The sequence below is a fragment of the Planococcus citri genome, chromosome 4 (assembly GCF_950023065.1).
Source record: "Planococcus citri chromosome 4, ihPlaCitr1.1, whole genome shotgun sequence".
Lineage (NCBI taxonomy): Eukaryota > Metazoa > Arthropoda > Insecta > Hemiptera > Pseudococcidae > Planococcus > Planococcus citri.
The window spans coordinates 62,030,797-62,052,350 of NC_088680.1; the positions used below are offsets into that span (position 1 = coordinate 62,030,797).

The 21,554-nt window shown below is 47.3% G+C and overlaps 3 protein-coding genes across 3 annotated transcripts; all 3 read left to right on the forward strand.

The window, feature by feature from the left end:
- The first annotated feature begins 3,343 nt into the window (after nt 1-3,343).
- Nucleotides 3,344-4,180, forward strand: LOC135845221 (uncharacterized). The gene has a single exon (XM_065363686.1). The coding sequence runs from the start codon at nt 3,344-3,346 to the stop codon at nt 4,178-4,180; it is 837 nt and encodes a 278-aa protein (XP_065219758.1).
- Nucleotides 4,181-10,605: 6,425 nt separating this feature from the next.
- On the forward strand, nt 10,606-11,442 carry LOC135845222 (uncharacterized). The gene has a single exon (XM_065363687.1). The coding sequence runs from the start codon at nt 10,606-10,608 to the stop codon at nt 11,440-11,442; it is 837 nt and encodes a 278-aa protein (XP_065219759.1).
- Nucleotides 11,443-17,867: 6,425 nt separating this feature from the next.
- Nucleotides 17,868-18,704, forward strand: LOC135845223 (uncharacterized). The gene has a single exon (XM_065363688.1). The coding sequence runs from the start codon at nt 17,868-17,870 to the stop codon at nt 18,702-18,704; it is 837 nt and encodes a 278-aa protein (XP_065219760.1).
- Nucleotides 18,705-21,554: the final 2,850 nt, after the last annotated feature.

The following is a 21,554-nucleotide window of genomic DNA, read 5'->3' on the forward strand; positions in this document are numbered from 1 at the left end:
AAGACTCGCAATGGCAATGGGAAGGATCACAAATGAAGGGATGCCTGAGAGTTGCCAACCCAAATGCCAGAATGGTGCTCAAGGGGGTATTTTGGGACGGCGAATTCAATGCCGCAATCCGCAGCTCATGAAAACCTTCCGTTCTCGCGGAAACCGAGATAGAATTCAAAATTTCATTTTTTCGGCAAAAAAGTGAATTTTTCAGGAATCGAATTCGCGTTCATGTTTTGTGAATGGGTTCCTAGGGGGTTTTTTGGGTCGAGGAACTCAATGCGGTAATCGGTAGACAGCCATAGTTTGATCGGACGTCTATGGGGCGGTTTTGCACAATGAAATTTTGCCAAAACACCACTTACCCGCAGTGCACACGAAAACTACCACCGGATTCCGAATCAGCGACCTGAAATTAGTCCAAAAACGTTGCTGCCCGAGTGCAAAGTCATACATTCAGGCAATCTCCCCAAGACTCGCAATGGCAACGGGAAGGATCACAAATGAAGGGATGCCTGAGAGTTGCCAACCCAAATGCCAGAATGGTGCTCAAGGGGGTATTTTGGGACGGCGAATTCAATGCCGCAATCCGCAGCTCATGAAACCCTTCCGTTCTCGCGGAAACCGAGATAGAATTCAAAATTTCATTTTTTCGGCAAAAAAGTGAATTTTTCAGGAATCGAATTCGCGTTCATGTTTTGTGAATGGGTTCCTAGGGGGTTTTTTGGATCGAGGAACTCAATGCGGTAATCGGTAGACAGCCATAGTTTGATCGGACGTCTATGGGGCGGTTTTGCACAATGAAATTTTGCCAAAACACCACTTACCCGCAGTGCACACGAAAACTACCACCGGATTCCGAATCAGCGACCTGAAATTAGTCCAAAAACGTTGCTGCCCCAGAGCAAAGTCATACATTCAGGCAATCTCCCCAAGACTCACAATGGCAACGGGAAGGATCACAAATGAAGGGATGCCTGAGAGTTGCCAACCCAAATGCCAGAATGGTGCTCAAGGGGGTATTTTGGGACGGCGAATTCAATGCCGCAATCCGCAGCTCATGAAACCCTTCCGTTCTCGCGGAAACCGAGATAGAATTGAAAATTTCATTTTTTCGGCAAAAAAGTGAATTTTTCAGGAATCGAATTTGCGTTCATGTTTTGTGAACGGGTTCCTAGGGGGTTTTTTGGGTCGAGGAACTCAATGCGGTAATCGGTAGACAGCTATAGTTTGATCGGACGTCTATGGGGCGGTTTTGCACAATGAAATTTTGCCAAAACACCACTTACCCGCAGTGCACACGAAAACTACCACCGGATTCCGAATCAGCGACCTGAAATTAGTCCAAAAACGTTGCTGCCCGAGTGCAAAGTCATACATTCAGGCAATCTCCCCAAGACTCGCAATGGCAACGGGAAGGATCACAAATGAAGGGATGCCTGAGAGTTGCCAACCCAAATGCCAGAATGGTGCTCAAGGGGGTATTTTGGGACGGCGAATTCAATGCCGCAATCCGCAGCTCATGAAACCCTTCCGTTCTCGCGGAAACCGAGATAGAATTCAAAATTTCATTTTTTTGGCAAAAAAGTGAATTTTTCAGGAATCGAATTCGCGTTCATGTTTTGTGAATGGGTTCCTAGGGGGTTTTTTGGGTCGAGGAACTCAATGCGGTAATCGGTAGACAGCCATAGTTTGATCGGACGTCTATGGGGCGGTTTTGCACAATGAAATTTTGCCAAAACACCACTTACCCGCAGTGCACACGAAAACTACCACCGGATTCCGAATCAGCGACCTGAAATTAGTCCAAAAACGTTGCTGCCCGAGTGCAAAGTCATACATTCAGGCAATCTCCCCAAGACTCGCAATGGCAACGGGAAGGATCACAAATGAAGGGATGCCTGAGAGTTGCCAACCCAAATGCCAGAATGGTGCTCAAGGGGGTATTTTGGGACGGCGAATTCAATGCCGCAATCCGCAGCTCATGAAACCCTTCCGTTCTCGCGGAAACCGAGATAGAATTGAAAATTTCATTTTTTCGGCAAAAAAGTGAATTTTTCAGGAATCGAATTCGCGTTCATGTTTTGTGAATGGGTTCCTAGGGGGTTTTTTGGGTCGAGGAACTCAATGCGGTAATCGGTAGACAGCCATAGTTTGATCGGACGTCTATGGGGCGGTTTTGCACAATGAAATTTTGCCAAAACACCACTTACCCGCAGTGCACACGAAAACTACCACCGGATTCCGAATCAGCGACCTGAAATTAGTCCAAAAACGTTGCTGCCCCAGAGCAAAGTCATACATTCAGGCAATCTCCCCAAGACTCGCAATGGCAACGGGAAGGATCACAAATGAAGGGATGCCTGAGAGTTGCCAACCCAAATGCCAGAATGGTGCTCAAGGGGGTATTTTGGGACGGCGAATTCAATGCCGCAATCCGCAGCTCATGAAAACCTTCCGTTCTCGCGGAAACTGAGATAGAATTCAAAATTTCATTTTTTCGGCAAAAAAGTGAATTTTTCAGGAATCGAATTCGCGTTCATGTTTTGTGAATGGGTTCCTAGGGGGTTTTTTGGGTCGAGGAACTCAATGCGGTAATCGGTAGACAGCCATAGTTTGATCGGATGTCTATGGGGCGGTTTTGCACAATGAAATTTTGCCAAAACACCACTTACCCGCAGTGCACACGAAAACTACCACCGGATTCCGAATCAGCGACCTGAAATTAGTCCAAAAACGTTGCTGCCCCAGAGCAAAGTCATACATTCAGGCAATCTCCCCAAGACTCGCAATGGCAACGGGAAGGATCACAAATGAAGGTGTGGCGGTTCGGTTGCGGTTTTGCGCCGTAACCTAGCGGCATGTTTATCTGCGCCAAATGCGCGCGCCGCTCGCCTAGCTGAGAGTTATACCAGCTGAGTACTCGATGTATCGTACGTACATTATTCCATTTTTATCTCTCTCGCTCGTTGTACATTTTATTGTGTGATTAAAATACGTTATAAATTCACGTCCGTGTTGGCTTTTATTTTACCAAAATGGAACTTGTTTAAATGGGTACAAAAATCCCAAAGTGGTGACCCTTGACGTTTTTTATTTTTCTGAGCTCGTTTTTGAGCAGTTATTACGTTTTCACGCATATTCTGACGTTTCCGGAGGTGTTTTCGAGCAATTTTCCGGCCATTTTTTGCCTGTTTCCAGTCCTTTGTCTCGGAGGTATTCGAATGGTAAAAAGTTTCATCTGTTCCAGTCAGCTGAGTATTTTGTTCCAGTCTAGCTGAGCAATTACATACGTAAGTACCAGTGTTATATAGCGTTTTTAAGCTGTTTTTTTTGGCCATTCTAAGCTGAGATGACCAAACCTGGCGATTCCAAAAGTGACGCGGACAAGGAGCAGCCTACTCCGCCACAGCCGCAGGTTGTAAATGCAGTTCATCGTATTGAATTACCACCGTTTAATGGCACAAATATTCGTCTATGGTGGCGTCAGGTTAAGCTGAGGTTAGGTCTGGGCACTTTCAAGAATGAACAGACAAAATTCGAGGCTGTCGCCGGTTCCCTTCCTCACGATATAGCCACAAGCGTGCAGGAAATAATATTCAATCCACCAGAGCTGAATCCGTTCTCCGCGTTACGTGATCGTGTGTACGAGGTGTATGAGCCTTCCGATACGGAGCAAATTAATCGCCTGCTCGAAGGTTGTCAACTTGGTGATAAAAAACCATCTATTCTACTAGCTGAGATGCGTGTACTCGCGAAAGGTCGCGTCACCAACGAAACATTGTCCGAGCTGTTTAAACGCAGATTACCTGAGCCAGTTCAACTTGTTTTAGCTGCCGGATGCGTTACTGACCCGGATAAAATGGCCCAAGCAGCTGACGCCGCAGTTCAATACGTTCGTCTGCCTACAGTAGCAGCAGTAGCAACGTCAGGTGCGACCAGTGCATCGAGCTCCGAAGCATCTGACCATAATTCGTTACTTGGTCAAATCTCAGCACTGACAAAAGCTGTCAATACACTTGTCAACGAAAATAGACAACACAGATCGCGCTCACGTACGCGAAATGATTCTGAGAATGGCCGTTCACGTTCCAGGCAGCGTTCTGGGACACCGAGAAACGCCAACTACTGCTGGTACCATAATCGTTGGGCTGAGAAAGCGAAAAAGTGCGTCGGCAGTTGCCAATAGCCTAAAACGCCGGAAAACAAGTAGCCGCGCTCCAGAATGCGGCCTATGGTGCGCCGGCAATGCGATCTCGCCGTTTATTTATTCGAGATAAAGGTACAAACACGAAGTACCTCGTAGATTGCGGCGCTGAAGTGTCTGTAATTCCAGCAAGACACGCGGATCGTCGTCACAAGTCAGGTACCAACCTGTATGTGGCAAACGGCACACCTATTTGTACATATGGCACTCGCCTACTTCGGTTGTCACTCGGATTGCGACGCGACTTTGTTTGGCCATTCATCGTTGCTGATGTGGACAGACCAATCATAGGTGCTGATTTCTTAGCTGAGTTCCACCTGCTGCCTGATATGCGACATGCAAAGCTGATTGATGGTTCTACCTTGCTGTCTGTAGGGTGTATAATTGAGTCTATTGACATTGGCACCACGGCAGTGAGCACCGTTGATCACAGCTCTGAGTTTGCGAAGGTGTTAGCTGAGTTTCCAGCATTGACTCGGCCAAATCGTAAGCGCGAATGCGGCGTAACACATTCTACTCAGCACTTCATCGAAACTGAAGGTCCTCCTGTCACAGCTCGAGCTCGTCGCCTGCCACCGGAGAAATACAAAGCTGCAAAGCTGGCATTTGAAGAAATGCTGCGCTCCGGTGACGCACGTCCATCAAAAAGTCCTTGGGCATCCCCTCTCCATGTAGCAAACAAACGTGGCACAGAGAGGTGGCGAATGTGCGGTGACTATAGAGCACTGAATGCGGCAACTCGCGCGGACAAATACCCTGTTCCAAATATCCAGGATTTTAATGTCACGCTCCATGGAGCTAAAGTGTTCACAAAGCTGGATATTACGCGAGCCTATTATCACATTCCGATGGCGCCTGGCGATATTGAAAAAACTGCCGTGATAACGCCATTCGGATTGTTTGAATTTCCATTTATGCCGTTTGGCCTAAAAAATGCTGCTCAAACTTTCCAGCGTTTTATGGACGGATTGCTGAGAGGCCTACCATTCGCCTACGTTTATATTGACGACGTTTTAATCGCCTCAAATTCCATGGAGGAACATCGCGAGCACGTACGTCAAGTGCTTGAGCGCCTATCTCAAGTTGGCCTCACACTCAGTGCTGGAAAATGCGTGTATGCGCAGAATAGCATTGAGTTTCTGGGATACGACGTTGATGCAGCTGGAATTCGCCCCTCTCCCAGCCGAGTAGAGGCGATTACGATGTATCCGAAGCCAAGTGATGTATCCGGCCTCAGACGTTTCATAGGCATGCTAGGTTTCTACCGACGTTGTCTGCCAAACATTGCTGACATCCAGCGGCGCGTCCAAGCTATCATTTGTACCAACAAGAAGAATGATAAAACACCTCTTGTATGGACTGAGGACGCTGAGCGCGCATTCGAAGAGCTGAAACAATGTTTGAAAGATGCTGTAATGCTTCATCATCCAGATGGCTCATTACCTATCATCCTGTCAACTGATGCATCCAACACAGCTATCGGAGCAGTTTTGTCGCAGCAACGTGAAGAAGTCCTCGAACCATTAGCATTTTTTTCGCGGAAGCTGTCACCAGCTGAGACACGTTACTGCACATACGATCGCGAGCTGTTAGCAATTTACGCAGCTGTGCGCCATTTCCGGTGTCATCTCGAGGGCAGAGAATTTGCGATCTATACAGATCATAAGCCCATAGTGTTTGCATTCGATCAGCACTCAGAGAAAGCTCCACCAAGATGCGCTAGACAGCTCGACTACATTGGGCAGTTCACTACAGACATCCGATACGTTGAAGGAGCTGCCAATATCCCTGCGGATGCACTCTCACGCATCGAAGCAATTAGCGTTGAGTCTGAAATCAATTACAGCGAACTTGCTCGCGAACAACGAGCTGATGCTGAGATTGAGCAACTGCTGAGTGGCGATTCAAAGCTGAAGATTCAGCCTAGAAAGCTGCCAGAACATGACACAGCAATTCTGTGCGACACATCCGGTGCCAAACCTAGACCACTCGTTCCAGTGAAATTTAGGCTTGCAGTTTTCAACAGTGTGCACAACTTAGCGCATCCTGGTGCCAACGCATCAGCGAAACTCGTCAGTGCGCGTTTTGTGTGGCCTGGTGTACGGAAAGACTGCCGGCAGTGGGCAAAACAATGCGTTCCCTGCCAAAAAGCCAAAGTTTCGCGACACACTCGTTCTCCACTTGGTGATTTTGAAAAGGTGCCTCGTTTTAACCATATTCATGTGGACATCGTCGGCCCTTTGCCTCCCTCACGTGGTAAGGAGTATCTTCTCACAGTGATCGACAGAACTTCACTGTGGCCAGAGGCATATCCGCTGAGTCACATCACAGCTGAGGCAGTTGGAGAATCGATAGCACGCGAGTGGGTACCTAGATTTGGAGTACCGGCAACCATCACCACCGATCAAGGTCGTCAATTCGAATCGGACTTATTTACGAAGATGTCCTCTGTTCTTGGCTCAAATCGCATACGCACGACAGCCTACCACCCCCAGGCCAATGGAAAGGTCGAAAGGTGGCATAGAACACTCAAGGCTGCGGTGATGGCGCATCAGACTACTGCCTGGATGGACGTTCTGCCAGCAGTTCTACTTGGTCTTCGCTCAACGATCAACAGCGAACTTGAGGTATCTCCAGCTCAACTTACATTCGGTGCTGAACTCCGTTTACCAGGAGATTTTATTGAAGACACACCTGAGCTGAGCAACGCGCCAGAGTTCGTCAAGAAGCTGCAGTCAGCGTTGAAGAGTGTTGGAAAAGCTTTCAGACGACACGGAGATACTCCTATTTTCGTGCCTAAAGCTTTAGACACGTGTACACACGTTTTCTTACGTGTCGAAACCCAACGCACTTCACTCATTCCACCATACACCGGTCCGCATCGTGTAATTCGCCGAAAGGATAAAGCGATTGAGATCGAGGTGAATGGAAGAGCAACCTTGGTGTCTGTTGACCGTTTAAAACCCGCATATTTAGCACCTGCGCCGGACGTTGTCAAATCAAGGAGTCAGATCGAGGATACAGTCAAACCTGAACCTACTCAGAATCCTGAAGCTGAGAAAAGTCGTCCAAAACGCAAAGTCCGTTTTAAAGGCGTATATATTCGATGAATTGTATTCACGAAAATTTTTAAATGTGTAACATTCTAGTCATTTTTGTACATACTCTTGTTTTTTTTCAATTTTTTTACAATTTTTATTTTTTCCACTATTTTGTGTTTTTTCAATGTTCAAATTTTATTTATTTTATTGTTTAATGTATTTTTCTATTTATTGTATCACGAGTCCCTCGCTTAGGGGGGAGTACTGTGGCGGTTCGGTTGCGGTTTTGCGCCGTAACCTAGCGGCATGTTTATCTGCGCCAAATGCGCGCGCCGCTCGCCTAGCTGAGAGTTATACCAGCTGAGTACTCAATGTATCGTACGTACATTATTCCATTTTTATCTCTCTCGCTCGTTGTACATTTTATTGTGTGATTAAAATACGTTATAAATTCACGTCCGTGTTGGCTTTTATTTTACCAAAATGGAACTTGTTTAAATGGGTACAAAAATCCCAAAGAAGGGATGCCTGAGAGTTGCCAACCCAAATGCCAGAATGGTGCTCAAGGGGGTATTTTGGGACGGCGAATTCAATGCCGCAATCCGCAGCTCATGAAACCCTTCCGTTCTCGCGGAAACCGAGATAGAATTCAAAATTTCATTTTTTCGGCAAAAAAGTGAATTTTTCAGGAATCGAATTCGCGTTCATGTTTTGTGAATGGGTTCCTAGGGGGTTTTTTGGGTCGAGGAACTCAATGCGGTAATCGGTAGACAGCCATAGTTTGATCGGATGTCTATGGGGCGGTTTTGCACAATGAAATTTTGCCAAAACACCACTTACCCGCAGTGCACACGAAAACTACCACCGGATTCCGAATCAGCGACCTGAAATTAGTCCAAAAACGTTGCTGCCCGAGTGCAAAGTCATACATTCAGGCAATCTCCCCAAGACTCGCAATGGCAACGGGAAGGATCACAAATGAAGGGATGCCTGAGAGTTGCCAACCCAAATGCCAGAATGGTGCTCAAGGGGGTATTTTGGGACGGCGAATTCAATGCCGCAATCCGCAGCTCATGAAACCCTTCCGTTCTCGCGGAAACCGAGATAGAATTCAAAATTTCATTTTTTCGGCAAAAAAGTGAATTTTTCAGGAATCGAATTCGCGTTCATGTTTTGTGAATGGGTTCCTAGGGGGTTTTTTGGGTCGAGGAACTCAATGCGGTAATCGGTAGACAGCCATAGTTTGATCGGACGTCTATGGGGCGGTTTTGCACAATGAAATTTCGCCAAAACACCACTTACCCGCAGTGCACACGAAAACTACCACCGGATTCCGAATCAGCGACCTGAAATTAGTCCAAAAACGTTGCTGCCCGAGTGCAAAGTCATACATTCAGGCAATCTCCCCAAGACTCGCAATGGCAACGGGAAGGATCACAAATGAAGGGATGCCTGAGAGTTGCCAACCCAAATGCCAGAATGGTGCTCAAGGGGGTATTTTGGGACGGCGAATTCAATGCCGCAATCCGCAGCTCATGAAACCCTTCCGTTCTCGCGGAAACCGAGATAGAATTCAAAATTTCATTTTTTTGGCAAAAAAGTGAATTTTTCAGGAATCGAATTCGCGTTCATGTTTTGTGAATGGGTTCCTAGGGGGTTTTTTGGGTCGAGGAACTCAATGCGGTAATCGGTAGACAGCCATAGTTTGATCGGACGTCTATGGGGCGGTTTTGCACAATGAAATTTTGCCAAAACACCACTTACCCGCAGTGCACACGAAAACTACCACCGGATTCCGAATCAGCGACCTGAAATTAGTCCAAAAACGTTGCTGCCCGAGTGCAAAGTCATACATTCAGGCAATCTCCCCAAGACTCGCAATGGCAACGGGAAGGATCACAAATGAAGGGATGCCTGAGAGTTGCCAACCCAAATGCCAGAATGGTGCTCAAGGGGGTATTTTGGGACGGCGAATTCAATGCCGCAATCCGCAGCTCATGAAACCCTTCCGTTCTCGCGGAAACCGAGATAGAATTCAAAATTTCATTTTTTTGGCAAAAAAGTGAATTTTTCAGGAATCGAATTCGCGTTCATGTTTTGTGAATGGGTTCCTAGGGGGTTTTTTGGGTCGAGGAACTCAATGCGGTAATCGGTAGACAGCCATAGTTTGATCGGACGTCTATGGGGCGGTTTTGCACAATGAAATTTTGCCAAAACACCACTTACCCGCAGTGCACACGAAAACTACCACCGGATTCCGAATCAGCGACCTGAAATTAGTCCAAAAACGTTGCTGCCCGAGTGCAAAGTCATACATTCAGGCAATCTCCCCAAGACTCGCAATGGCAACGGGAAGGATCACAAATGAAGGGATGCCTGAGAGTTGCCAACCCAAATGCCAGAATGGTGCTCAAGGGGGTATTTTGGGACGGCGAATTCAATGCCGCAATCCGCAGCTCATGAAACCCTTCCGTTCTCGCGGAAACCGAGATAGAATTGAAAATTTCATTTTTTCGGCAAAAAAGTGAATTTTTCAGGAATCGAATTCGCGTTCATGTTTTGTGAATGGGTTCCTAGGGGGTTTTTTGGGTCGAGGAACTCAATGTGGTAATCGGTAGACAGCCATAGTTTGATCGGACGTCTATGGGGCGGTTTTGCACAATGAAATTTTGCCAAAACACCACTTACCCGCAGTGCACACGAAAACTACCACCGGATTCCGAATCAGCGACCTGAAATTAGTCCAAAAACGTTGCTGCCCCAGAGCAAAGTCATACATTCAGGCAATCTCCCCAAGACTCGCAATGGCAACGGGAAGGATCACAAATGAAGGTGTGGCGGTTCGGTTGCGGTTTTGCGCCGTAACCTAGCGGCATGTTTATCTGCGCCAAATGCGCGCGCCGCTCGCCTAGCTGAGAGTTATACCAGCTGAGTACTCGATGTATCGTACGTACATTATTCCATTTTTATCTCTCTCGCTCGTTGTACATTTTATTGTGTGATTAAAATACGTTATAAATTCACGTCCGTGTTGGCTTTTATTTTACCAAAATGGAACTTGTTTAAATGGGTACAAAAATCCCAAAGTGGTGACCCTTGACGTTTTTTATTTTTCTGAGCTCGTTTTTGAGCAGTTATTACGTTTTCACGCATATTCTGACGTTTCCGGAGGTGTTTTCGAGCAATTTTCCGGCCATTTTTTGCCTGTTTCCAGTCCTTTGTCTCGGAGGTATTCGAATGGTAAAAAGTTTCATCTGTTCCAGTCAGCTGAGTATTTTGTTCCAGTCTAGCTGAGCAATTACATACGTAAGTACCAGTGTTATATAGCGTTTTTAAGCTGTTTTTTTTTGGCCATTCTAAGCTGAGATGACCAAACCTGGCGATTCCAAAAGTGACGCGGACAAGGAGCAGCCTACTCCGCCACAGCCGCAGGTTGTAAATGCAGTTCATCGTATTGAATTACCACCGTTTAATGGCACAAATATTCGTCTATGGTGGCGTCAGGTTAAGCTGAGGTTAGGTCTGGGCACTTTCAAGAATGAACAGACAAAATTCGAGGCTGTCGCCGGTTCCCTTCCTCACGATATAGCCACAAGCGTGCAGGAAATAATATTCAATCCACCAGAGCTGAATCCGTTCTCCGCGTTACGTGATCGTGTGTACGAGGTGTATGAGCCTTCCGATACGGAGCAAATTAATCGCCTGCTCGAAGGTTGTCAACTTGGTGATAAAAAACCATCTATTCTACTAGCTGAGATGCGTGTACTCGCGAAAGGTCGCGTCACCAACGAAACATTGTCCGAGCTGTTTAAACGCAGATTACCTGAGCCAGTTCAACTTGTTTTAGCTGCCGGATGCGTTACTGACCCGGATAAAATGGCCCAAGCAGCTGACGCCGCAGTTCAATACATTCGTCTGCCTACAGTAGCAGCAGTAGCAACGTCAGGTGCGACCAGTGCATCGAGCTCCGAAGCATCTGACCATAATTCGTTACTTGGTCAAATCTCAGCACTGACAAAAGCTGTCAATACACTTGTCAACGAAAATAGACAACACAGATCGCGCTCACGTACGCGAAATGATTCTGAGAATGGCCGTTCACGTTCCAGGCAGCGTTCTGGGACACCGAGAAACGCCAACTACTGCTGGTACCATAATCGTTGGGCTGAGAAAGCGAAAAAGTGCGTCGGCAGTTGCCAATAGCCTAAAACGCCGGAAAACAAGTAGCCGCGCTCCAGAATGCGGCCTATGGTGCGCCGGCAATGCGATCTCGCCGTTTATTTATTCGAGATAAAGGTACAAACACGAAGTACCTCGTAGATTGCGGCGCTGAAGTGTCTGTAATTCCAGCAAGACACGCGGATCGTCGTCACAAGTCAGGTACCAACCTGTATGTGGCAAACGGCACACCTATTTGTACATATGGCACTCGCCTACTTCGGTTGTCACTCGGATTGCGACGCGACTTTGTTTGGCCATTCATCGTTGCTGATGTGGACAGACCAATCATAGGTGCTGATTTCTTAGCTGAGTTCCACCTGCTGCCTGATATGCGACATGCAAAGCTGATTGATGGTTCTACCTTGCTGTCTGTAGGGTGTATAATTGAGTCTATTGACATTGGCACCACGGCAGTGAGCACCGTTGATCACAGCTCTGAGTTTGCGAAGGTGTTAGCTGAGTTTCCAGCATTGACTCGGCCAAATCGTAAGCGCGAATGCGGCGTAACACATTCTACTCAGCACTTCATCGAAACTGAAGGTCCTCCTGTCACAGCTCGAGCTCGTCGCCTGCCACCGGAGAAATACAAAGCTGCAAAGCTGGCATTTGAAGAAATGCTGCGCTCCGGTGACGCACGTCCATCAAAAAGTCCTTGGGCATCCCCTCTCCATGTAGCAAACAAACGTGGCACAGAGAGGTGGCGAATGTGCGGTGACTATAGAGCACTGAATGCGGCAACTCGCGCGGACAAATACCCTGTTCCAAATATCCAGGATTTTAATGTCACGCTCCATGGAGCTAAAGTGTTCACAAAGCTGGATATTACGCGAGCCTATTATCACATTCCGATGGCGCCTGGCGATATTGAAAAAACTGCCGTGATAACGCCATTCGGATTGTTTGAATTTCCATTTATGCCGTTTGGCCTAAAAAATGCTGCTCAAACTTTCCAGCGTTTTATGGACGGATTGCTGAGAGGCCTACCATTCGCCTACGTTTATATTGACGACGTTTTAATCGCCTCAAATTCCATGGAGGAACATCGCGAGCACGTACGTCAAGTGCTTGAGCGCCTATCTCAAGTTGGCCTCACACTCAGTGCTGGAAAATGCGTGTATGCGCAGAATAGCATTGAGTTTCTGGGATACGACGTTGATGCAGCTGGAATTCGCCCCTCTCCCAGCCGAGTAGAGGCGATTACGACGTATCCGAAGCCAAGTGATGTATCCGGCCTCAGACGTTTCATAGGCATGCTAGGTTTCTACCGACGTTGTCTGCCAAACATTGCTGACATCCAGCGGCGCGTCCAAGCTATCATTTGTACCAACAAGAAGAATGATAAAACACCTCTTGTATGGACTGAGGACGCTGAGCGCGCATTCGAAGAGCTGAAACAATGTTTGAAAGATGCTGTAATGCTTCATCATCCAGATGGCTCATTACCTATCATCCTGTCAACTGATGCATCCAACACAGCTATCGGAGCAGTTTTGTCGCAGCAACGTGAAGAAGTCCTCGAACCATTAGCATTTTTTTCGCGGAAGCTGTCACCAGCTGAGACACGTTACTGCACATACGATCGCGAGCTGTTAGCAATTTACGCAGCTGTGCGCCATTTCCGGTGTCATCTCGAGGGCAGAGAATTTGCGATCTATACAGATCATAAGCCCATAGTGTTTGCATTCGATCAGCACTCAGAGAAAGCTCCACCAAGATGCGCTAGACAGCTCGACTACATTGGGCAGTTCACTACAGACATCCGATACGTTGAAGGAGCTGCCAATATCCCTGCGGATGCACTCTCACGCATCGAAGCAATTAGCGTTGAGTCTGAAATCAATTACAGCGAACTTGCTCGCGAACAACGAGCTGATGCTGAGATTGAGCAACTGCTGAGTGGCGATTCAAAGCTGAAGATTCAGCCTAGAAAGCTGCCAGAACATGACACAGCAATTCTGTGCGACACATCCGGTGCCAAACCTAGACCACTCGTTCCAGTGAAATTTAGGCTTGCAGTTTTCAACAGTGTGCACAACTTAGCGCATCCTGGTGCCAACGCATCAGCGAAACTCGTCAGTGCGCGTTTTGTGTGGCCTGGTGTACGGAAAGACTGCCGGCAGTGGGCAAAACAATGCGTTCCCTGCCAAAAAGCCAAAGTTTCGCGACACACTCGTTCTCCACTTGGTGATTTTGAAAAGGTGCCTCGTTTTAACCATATTCATGTGGACATCGTCGGCCCTTTGCCTCCCTCACGTGGTAAGGAGTATCTTCTCACAGTGATCGACAGAACTTCACTGTGGCCAGAGGCATATCCGCTGAGTCACATCACAGCTGAGGCAGTTGGAGAATCGATAGCACGCGAGTGGGTACCTAGATTTGGAGTACCGGCAACCATCACCACCGATCAAGGTCGTCAATTCGAATCGGACTTATTTACGAAGATGTCCTCTGTTCTTGGCTCAAATCGCATACGCACGACAGCCTACCACCCCCAGGCCAATGGAAAGGTCGAAAGGTGGCATAGAACACTCAAGGCTGCGGTGATGGCGCATCAGACTACTGCCTGGATGGACGTTCTGCCAGCAGTTCTACTTGGTCTTCACTCAACGATCAACAGCGAACTTGAGGTATCTCCAGCTCAACTTACATTCGGTGCTGAACTCCGTTTACCAGGAGATTTTATTGAAGACACACCTGAGCTGAGCAACGCGCCAGAGTTCGTCAAGAAGCTGCAGTCAGCGTTGAAGAGTGTTGGAAAAGCTTTCAGACGACACGGAGATACTCCTATTTTCGTGCCTAAAGCTTTAGACACGTGTACACACGTTTTCTTACGTGTCGAAACCCAACGCACTTCACTCATTCCACCATACACCGGTCCGCATCGTGTAATTCGCCGAAAGGATAAAGCGATTGAGATCGAGGTGAATGGAAGAGCAACCTTGGTGTCTGTTGACCGTTTAAAACCCGCATATTTAGCACCTGCGCCGGACGTTGTCAAATCAAGGAGTCAGATCGAGGATACAGTCAAACCTGAACCTACTCAGAATCCTGAAGCTGAGAAAAGTCGTCCAAAACGCAAAGTCCGTTTTAAAGGCGTATATATTCGATGAATTGTATTCACGAAAATTTTTAAATGTGTAACATTCTAGTCATTTTTGTACATACTCTTGTTTTTTTTCAATTTTTTTACAATTTTTATTTTTTCCACTATTTTGTGTTTTTTCAATGTTCAAATTTTATTTATTTTATTGTTTAATGTATTTTTCTATTTATTGTATCACGAGTCCCTCGCTTAGGGGGGAGTACTGTGGCGGTTCGGTTGCGGTTTTGCGCCGTAACCTAGCGGCATGTTTATCTGCGCCAAATGCGCGCGCCGCTCGCCTAGCTGAGAGTTATACCAGCTGAGTACTCAATGTATCGTACGTACATTATTCCATTTTTATCTCTCTCGCTCGTTGTACATTTTATTGTGTGATTAAAATACGTTATAAATTCACGTCCGTGTTGGCTTTTATTTTACCAAAATGGAACTTGTTTAAATGGGTACAAAAATCCCAAAGAAGGGATGCCTGAGAGTTGCCAACCCAAATGCCAGAATGGTGCTCAAGGGGGTATTTTGGGACGGCGAATTCAATGCCGCAATCCGCAGCTCATGAAACCCTTCCGTTCTCGCGGAAACCGAGATAGAATTCAAAATTTCATTTTTTCGGCAAAAAAGTGAATTTTTCAGGAATCGAATTCGCGTTCATGTTTTGTGAATGGGTTCCTAGGGGGTTTTTTGGGTCGAGGAACTCAATGTGGTAATCGGTAGACAGCCATAGTTTGATCGGATGTCTATGGGGCGGTTTTGCACAATGAAATTTTGCCAAAACACCACTTACCCGCAGTGCACACGAAAACTACCACCGGATTCCGAATCAGCGACCTGAAATTAGTCCAAAAACGTTGCTGCCCGAGTGCAAAGTCATACATTCAGGCAATCTCCCCAAGACTCGCAATGGCAACGGGAAGGATCACAAATGAAGGGATGCCTGAGAGTTGCCAACCCAAATGCCAGAATGGTGCTCAAGGGGGTATTTTGGGACGGCGAATTCAATGCCGCAATCCGCAGCTCATGAAACCCTTCCGTTCTCGCGGAAACCGAGATAGAATTCAAAATTTCATTTTTTCGGCAAAAAAGTGAATTTTTCAGGAATCGAATTCGCGTTCATGTTTTGTGAATGGGTTCCTAGGGGGTTTTTTGGGTCGAGGAACTCAATGCGGTAATCGGTAGACAGCCATAGTTTGATCGGACGTCTATGGGGCGGTTTTGCACAATGAAATTTTGCCAAAACACCACTTACCCGCAGTGCACACGAAAACTACCACCGGATTCCGAATCAGCGACCTGAAATTAGTCCAAAAACGTTGCTGCCCGAGTGCAAAGTCATACATTCAGGCAATCTCCCCAAGACTCGCAATGGCAACGGGAAGGATCACAAATGAAGGGATGCCTGAGAGTTGCCAACCCAAATGCCAGAATGGTGCTCAAGGGGGTATTTTGGGACGGCGAATTCAATGCCGCAATCCGCAGCTCATGAAACCCTTCCGTTCTCGCGGAAACCGAGATAGAATTCAAAATTTCATTTTTTCGGCAAAAAAGTGAATTTTTCAGGAATCGAATTCGCGTTCATGTTTTGTGAATGGGTTCCTAGGGGGTTTTTTGGGTCGAGGAACTCAATGCGGTAATCGGTAGACAGCCATAGTTTGATCGGACGTCTATGGGGCGGTTTTGCACAATGAAATTTTGCCAAAACACCACTTACCCGCAGTGCACACGAAAACTACCACCGGATTCCGAATCAGCGACCTGAAATTAGTCCAAAAACGTTGCTGCCCGAGTGCAAAGTCATACATTCAGGCAATCTCCCCAAGACTCGCAATGGCAACGGGAAGGATCACAAATGAAGGGATGCCTGAGAGTTGCCAACCCAAATGCCAGAATGGTGCTCAAGGGGGTATTTTGGGACGGCGAATTCAATGCCGCAATCCGCAGCTCATGAAACCCTTCCGTTCTCGCGGAAACCGAGATAGAATTGAAAATTTCATTTTTTCGGCAAAAAAGTGAATTTTTCAGGAATCGAATTCGCGTTCATGTTTTGTGAATGGGTTCCTAGGGGGTTTTTTGGGTCGAGGAACTCAATGCGGTAATCGGTAGACAGCCATAGTTTGATCGGACGTCTATGGGGCGGTTTTGCACAATGAAATTTTGCCAAAACACCACTTACCCGCAGTGCACACGAAAACTACCACCGGATTCCGAATCAGCGACCTGAAATTAGTCCAAAAACGTTGCTGCCCCAGAGCAAAGTCATACATTCAGGCAATCTCCCCAAGACTCGCAATGGCAACGGGAAGGATCACAAATGAAGGGATGCCTGAGAGTTGCCAACCCAAATGCCAGAATGGTGCTCAAGGGGGTATTTTGGGACGGCGAATTCAATGCCGCAATCCGCAGCTCATGAAAACCTTCCGTTCTCGCGGAAACTGAGATAGAATTCAAAATTTCATTTTTTCGGCAAAAAAGTGAATTTTTCAGGAATCGAATTCGCGTTCATGTTTTGTGAATGGGTTCCTAGGGGGTTTTTTGGGTCGAGGAACTCAATGCGGTAATCGGTAGACAGCCATAGTTTGATCGGACGTCTATGGGGCGGTTTTGCACAATGAAATTTTGCCAAAACACCACTTACCCGCAGTGCACACGAAAACTACCACCGGATTCCGAATCAGCGACCTGAAATTAGTCCAAAAACGTTGCTGCCCCAGAGCAAAGTCATACATTCAGGCAATCTCCCCAAGACTCGCAATGGCAACGGGAAGGATCACAAATGAAGGTGTGGCGGTTCGGTTGCGGTTTTGCGCCGTAACCTAGCGGCATGTTTATCTGCGCCAAATGCGCGCGCCGCTCGCCTAGCTGAGAGTTATACCAGCTGAGTACTCGATGTATCGTACGTACATTATTCCATTTTTATCTCTCTCGCTCGTTGTACATTTTATTGTGTGATTAAAATACGTTATAAATTCACGTCCGTGTTGGCTTTTATTTTACCAAAATGGAACTTGTTTAAATGGGTACAAAAATCCCAAAGTGGTGACCCTTGACGTTTTTTATTTTTCTGAGCTCGTTTTTGAGCAGTTATTACGTTTTCACGCATATTCTGACGTTTCCGGAGGTGTTTTCGAGCAATTTTCCGGCCATTTTTTGCCTGTTTCCAGTCCTTTGTCTCGGAGGTATTCGAATGGTAAAAAGTTTCATCTGTTCCAGTCAGCTGAGTATTTTGTTCCAGTCTAGCTGAGCAATTACATACGTAAGTACCAGTGTTATATAGCGTTTTTAAGCTGTTTTTTTTTGGCCATTCTAAGCTGAGATGACCAAACCTGGCGATTCCAAAAGTGACGCGGACAAGGAGCAGCCTACTCCGCCACAGCCGCAGGTTGTAAATGCAGTTCATCGTATTGAATTACCACCGTTTAATGGCACAAATATTCGTCTATGGTGGCGTCAGGTTGAGCTGAGGTTAGGTCTGGGCACTTTCAAGAATGAACAGACAAAATTCGAGGCTGTCGCCGGTTCCCTTCCTCACGATATAGCCACAAGCGTGCAGGAAATAATATTCAATCCACCAGAGCTGAATCCGTTCTCCGCGTTACGTGATCGTGTGTACGAGGTGTATGAGCCTTCCGATACGGAGCAAATTAATCGCCTGCTCGAAGGTTGTCAACTTGGTGATAAAAAACCATCTATTCTACTAGCTGAGATGCGTGTACTCGCGAAAGGTCGCGTCACCAACGAAACATTGTCCGAGCTGTTTAAACGCAGATTACCTGAGCCAGTTCAACTTGTTTTAGCTGCCGGATGCGTTACTGACCCGGATAAAATGGCCCAAGCAGCTGACGCCGCAGTTCAATACGTTCGTCTGCCTACAGTAGCAGCAGTAGCAACGTCAGGTGCGACCAGTGCATCGAGCTCCGAAGCATCTGACCATAATTCGTTACTTGGTCAAATCTCAGCACTGACAAAAGCTGTCAATACACTTGTCAACGAAAATAGACAACACAGATCGCGCTCACGTACGCGAAATGATTCTGAGAATGGCCGTTCACGTTCCAGGCAGCGTTCTGGGACACCGAGAAACGCCAACTACTGCTGGTACCATAATCGTTGGGCTGAGAAAGCGAAAAAGTGCGTCGGCAGTTGCCAATAGCCTAAAACGCCGGAAAACAAGTAGCCGCGCTCCAGAATGCGGCCTATGGTGCGCCGGCAATGCGATCTCGCCGTTTATTTATTCGAGATAAAGGTACAAACACGAAGTACCTCGTAGATTGCGGCGCTGAAGTGTCTGTAATTCCAGCAAGACACGCGGATCGTCGTCACAAGTCAGGTACCAACCTGTATGTGGCAAACGGCACACCTATTTGTACATATGGCACTCGCCTACTTCGGTTGTCACTCGGATTGCGACGCGACTTTGTTTGACCATTCATCGTTGCTGATGTGGACAGACCAATCATAGGTGCTGATTTCTTAGCTGAGTTCCACCTGCTGCCTGATATGCGACATGCAAAGCTGATTGATGGTTCTACCTTGCTGTCTGTAGGGTGTATAATTGAGTCTATTGACATTGGCACCACGGCAGTGAGCACCGTTGATCACAGCTCTGAGTTTGCGAAGGTGTTAGCTGAGTTTCCAGCATTGACTCGGCCAAATCGTAAGCGCGAATGCGGCGTAACACATTCTACTCAGCACTTCATCGAAACTGAAGGTCCTCCTGTCACAGCTCGAGCTCGTCGCCTGCCACCGGAGAAATACAAAGCTGCAAAGCTGGCATTTGAAGAAATGCTGCGCTCCGGTGACGCACGTCCATCAAAAAGTCCTTGGGCATCCCCTCTCCATGTAGCAAACAAACGTGGCACAGAGAGGTGGCGAATGTGCGGTGACTATAGAGCACTGAATGCGGCAACTCGCGCGGACAAATACCCTGTTCCAAATATCCAGGATTTTAATGTCACGCTCCATGGAGCTAAAGTGTTCACAAAGCTGGATATTACGCGAGCCTATTATCACATTCCGATGGCGCCTGGCGATATTGAAAAAACTGCCGTGATAACGCCATTCGGATTGTTTGAATTTCCATTTATGCCGTTTGGCCTAAAAAATGCTGCTCAAACTTTCCAGCGTTTTATGGACGGATTGCTGAGAGGCCTACCATTCGCCTACGTTTATATTGACGACGTTTTAATCGCCTCAAATTCCATGGAGGAACATCGCGAGCACGTACGTCAAGTGCTTGAGCGCCTATCTCAAGTTGGCCTCACACTCAGTGCTGGAAAATGCGTGTATGCGCAGAATAGCATTGAGTTCCTGGGATACGACGTTGATGCAGCTGGAATTCGCCCCTCTCCCAGCCGAGTAGAGGCGATTACGACGTATCCGAAGCCAAGTGATGTATCCGGCCTCAGACGTTTCATAGGCATGCTAGGTTTCTACCGACGTTGTCTGCCAAACATTGCTGACATCCAGCGGCGCGTCCAAGCTATCATTTGTACCAACAAGAAGAATGATAAAACACCTCTTGTATGGACTGAGGACGCTGAGCGCGCATTCGAAGAGCTGAAACAATGTTTGAAAGATGCTGTAATGCTTCATCATCCAGATGGCTCATTACCTATCATCCTGTCAACTGATGCATCCAACACAGCTATCGGAGCAGTTTTGTCGCAGCAACGTGAAGAAGTCCTCGAACCATTAGCATTTTTTTCGCGGAAGCTGTCACCAGCTGAGACACGTTACTGCACATACGATCGCGAGCTGTTAGCAATTTACGCAGCTGTGCGCCATTTCCGGTGTCATCTCGAGGGCAGAGAATTTGCGATCTATACAGATCATAAGCCCATAGTGTTTGCATTCGATCAGCACTCAGAGAAAGCTCCACCAAGATGCGCTAGACAGCTCGACTACATTGGGCAGTTCACTACAGACATCCGATACGTTGAAGGAGCTGCCAATATCCCTGCGGATGCACTCTCACGCATCGAAGCAATTAGCGTTGAGTCTGAAATCAATTACAGCGAACTTGCTCGCGAACAACGAGCTGATGCTGAGATTGAGCAACTGCTGAGTGGCGATTCAAAGCTGAAGATTCAGCCTAGAAAGCTGCCAGAACATGACACAGCAATTCTGTGCGACACATCCGGTGCCAAACCTAGACCACTCGTTCCAGTGAAATTTAGGCTTGCAGTTTTCAACAGTGTGCACAACTTAGCGCATCCTGGTGCCAACGCATCAGCGAAACTCGTCAGTGCGCGTTTTGTGTGGCCTGGTGTACGGAAAGACTGCCGGCAGTGGGCAAAACAATGCGTTCCCTGCCAAAAAGCCAAAGTTTCGCGACACACTCGTTCTCCACTTGGTGATTTTGAAAAGGTGCCTCGTTTTAACCATATTCATGTGGACATCGTCGGCCCTTTGCCTCCCTCACGTGGTAAGGAGTATCTTCTCACAGTGATCGACAGAACTTCACTGTGGCCAGAGGCATATCCGCTGAGTCACATCACAGCTGAGGCAGTTGGAGAATCGATAGCACGCGAGTGGGTACCTAGATTTGGAGTACCGGCAACCATCACCACCGATCAAGGTCGTCAATTCGAATCGGACTTATTTACGAAGATGTCCTCTGTTCTTGGCTCAAATCGCATACGCACGACAGCCTACCACCCCCAGGCCAATGGAAAGGTCGAAAGGTGGCATAGAACACTCAAGGCTGTGGTGATGGCGCATCAGACTACTGCCTGGATGGACGTTCTGCCAGCAGTTCTACTTGGTCTTCGCTCAACGATCAACAGCGAACTTGAGGTATCTCCAGCTCAACTTACATTCGGTGCTGAACTCCGTTTACCAGGAGATTTTATTGAAGACACACCTGAGCTGAGCAACGCGCCAGAGTTCGTCAAGAAGCTGCAGTCAGCGTTGAAGAGTGTTGGAAAAGCTTTCAGACGACACGGAGATACTCCTATTTTCGTGCCTAAAGCTTTAGACACGTGTACACACGTTTTCTTAC

Excerpts from the sequence above, each read along its gene's own strand:
- LOC135845221 (XM_065363686.1), top strand. The coding sequence starts at position 3,344 with ATGACCAAACCTGGCGATTCCAAAAGTGACGCGGACAAGGAGCAGCCT.
- LOC135845222 (XM_065363687.1), top strand. The coding sequence starts at position 10,606 with ATGACCAAACCTGGCGATTCCAAAAGTGACGCGGACAAGGAGCAGCCT.
- LOC135845223 (XM_065363688.1), top strand. The coding sequence starts at position 17,868 with ATGACCAAACCTGGCGATTCCAAAAGTGACGCGGACAAGGAGCAGCCT.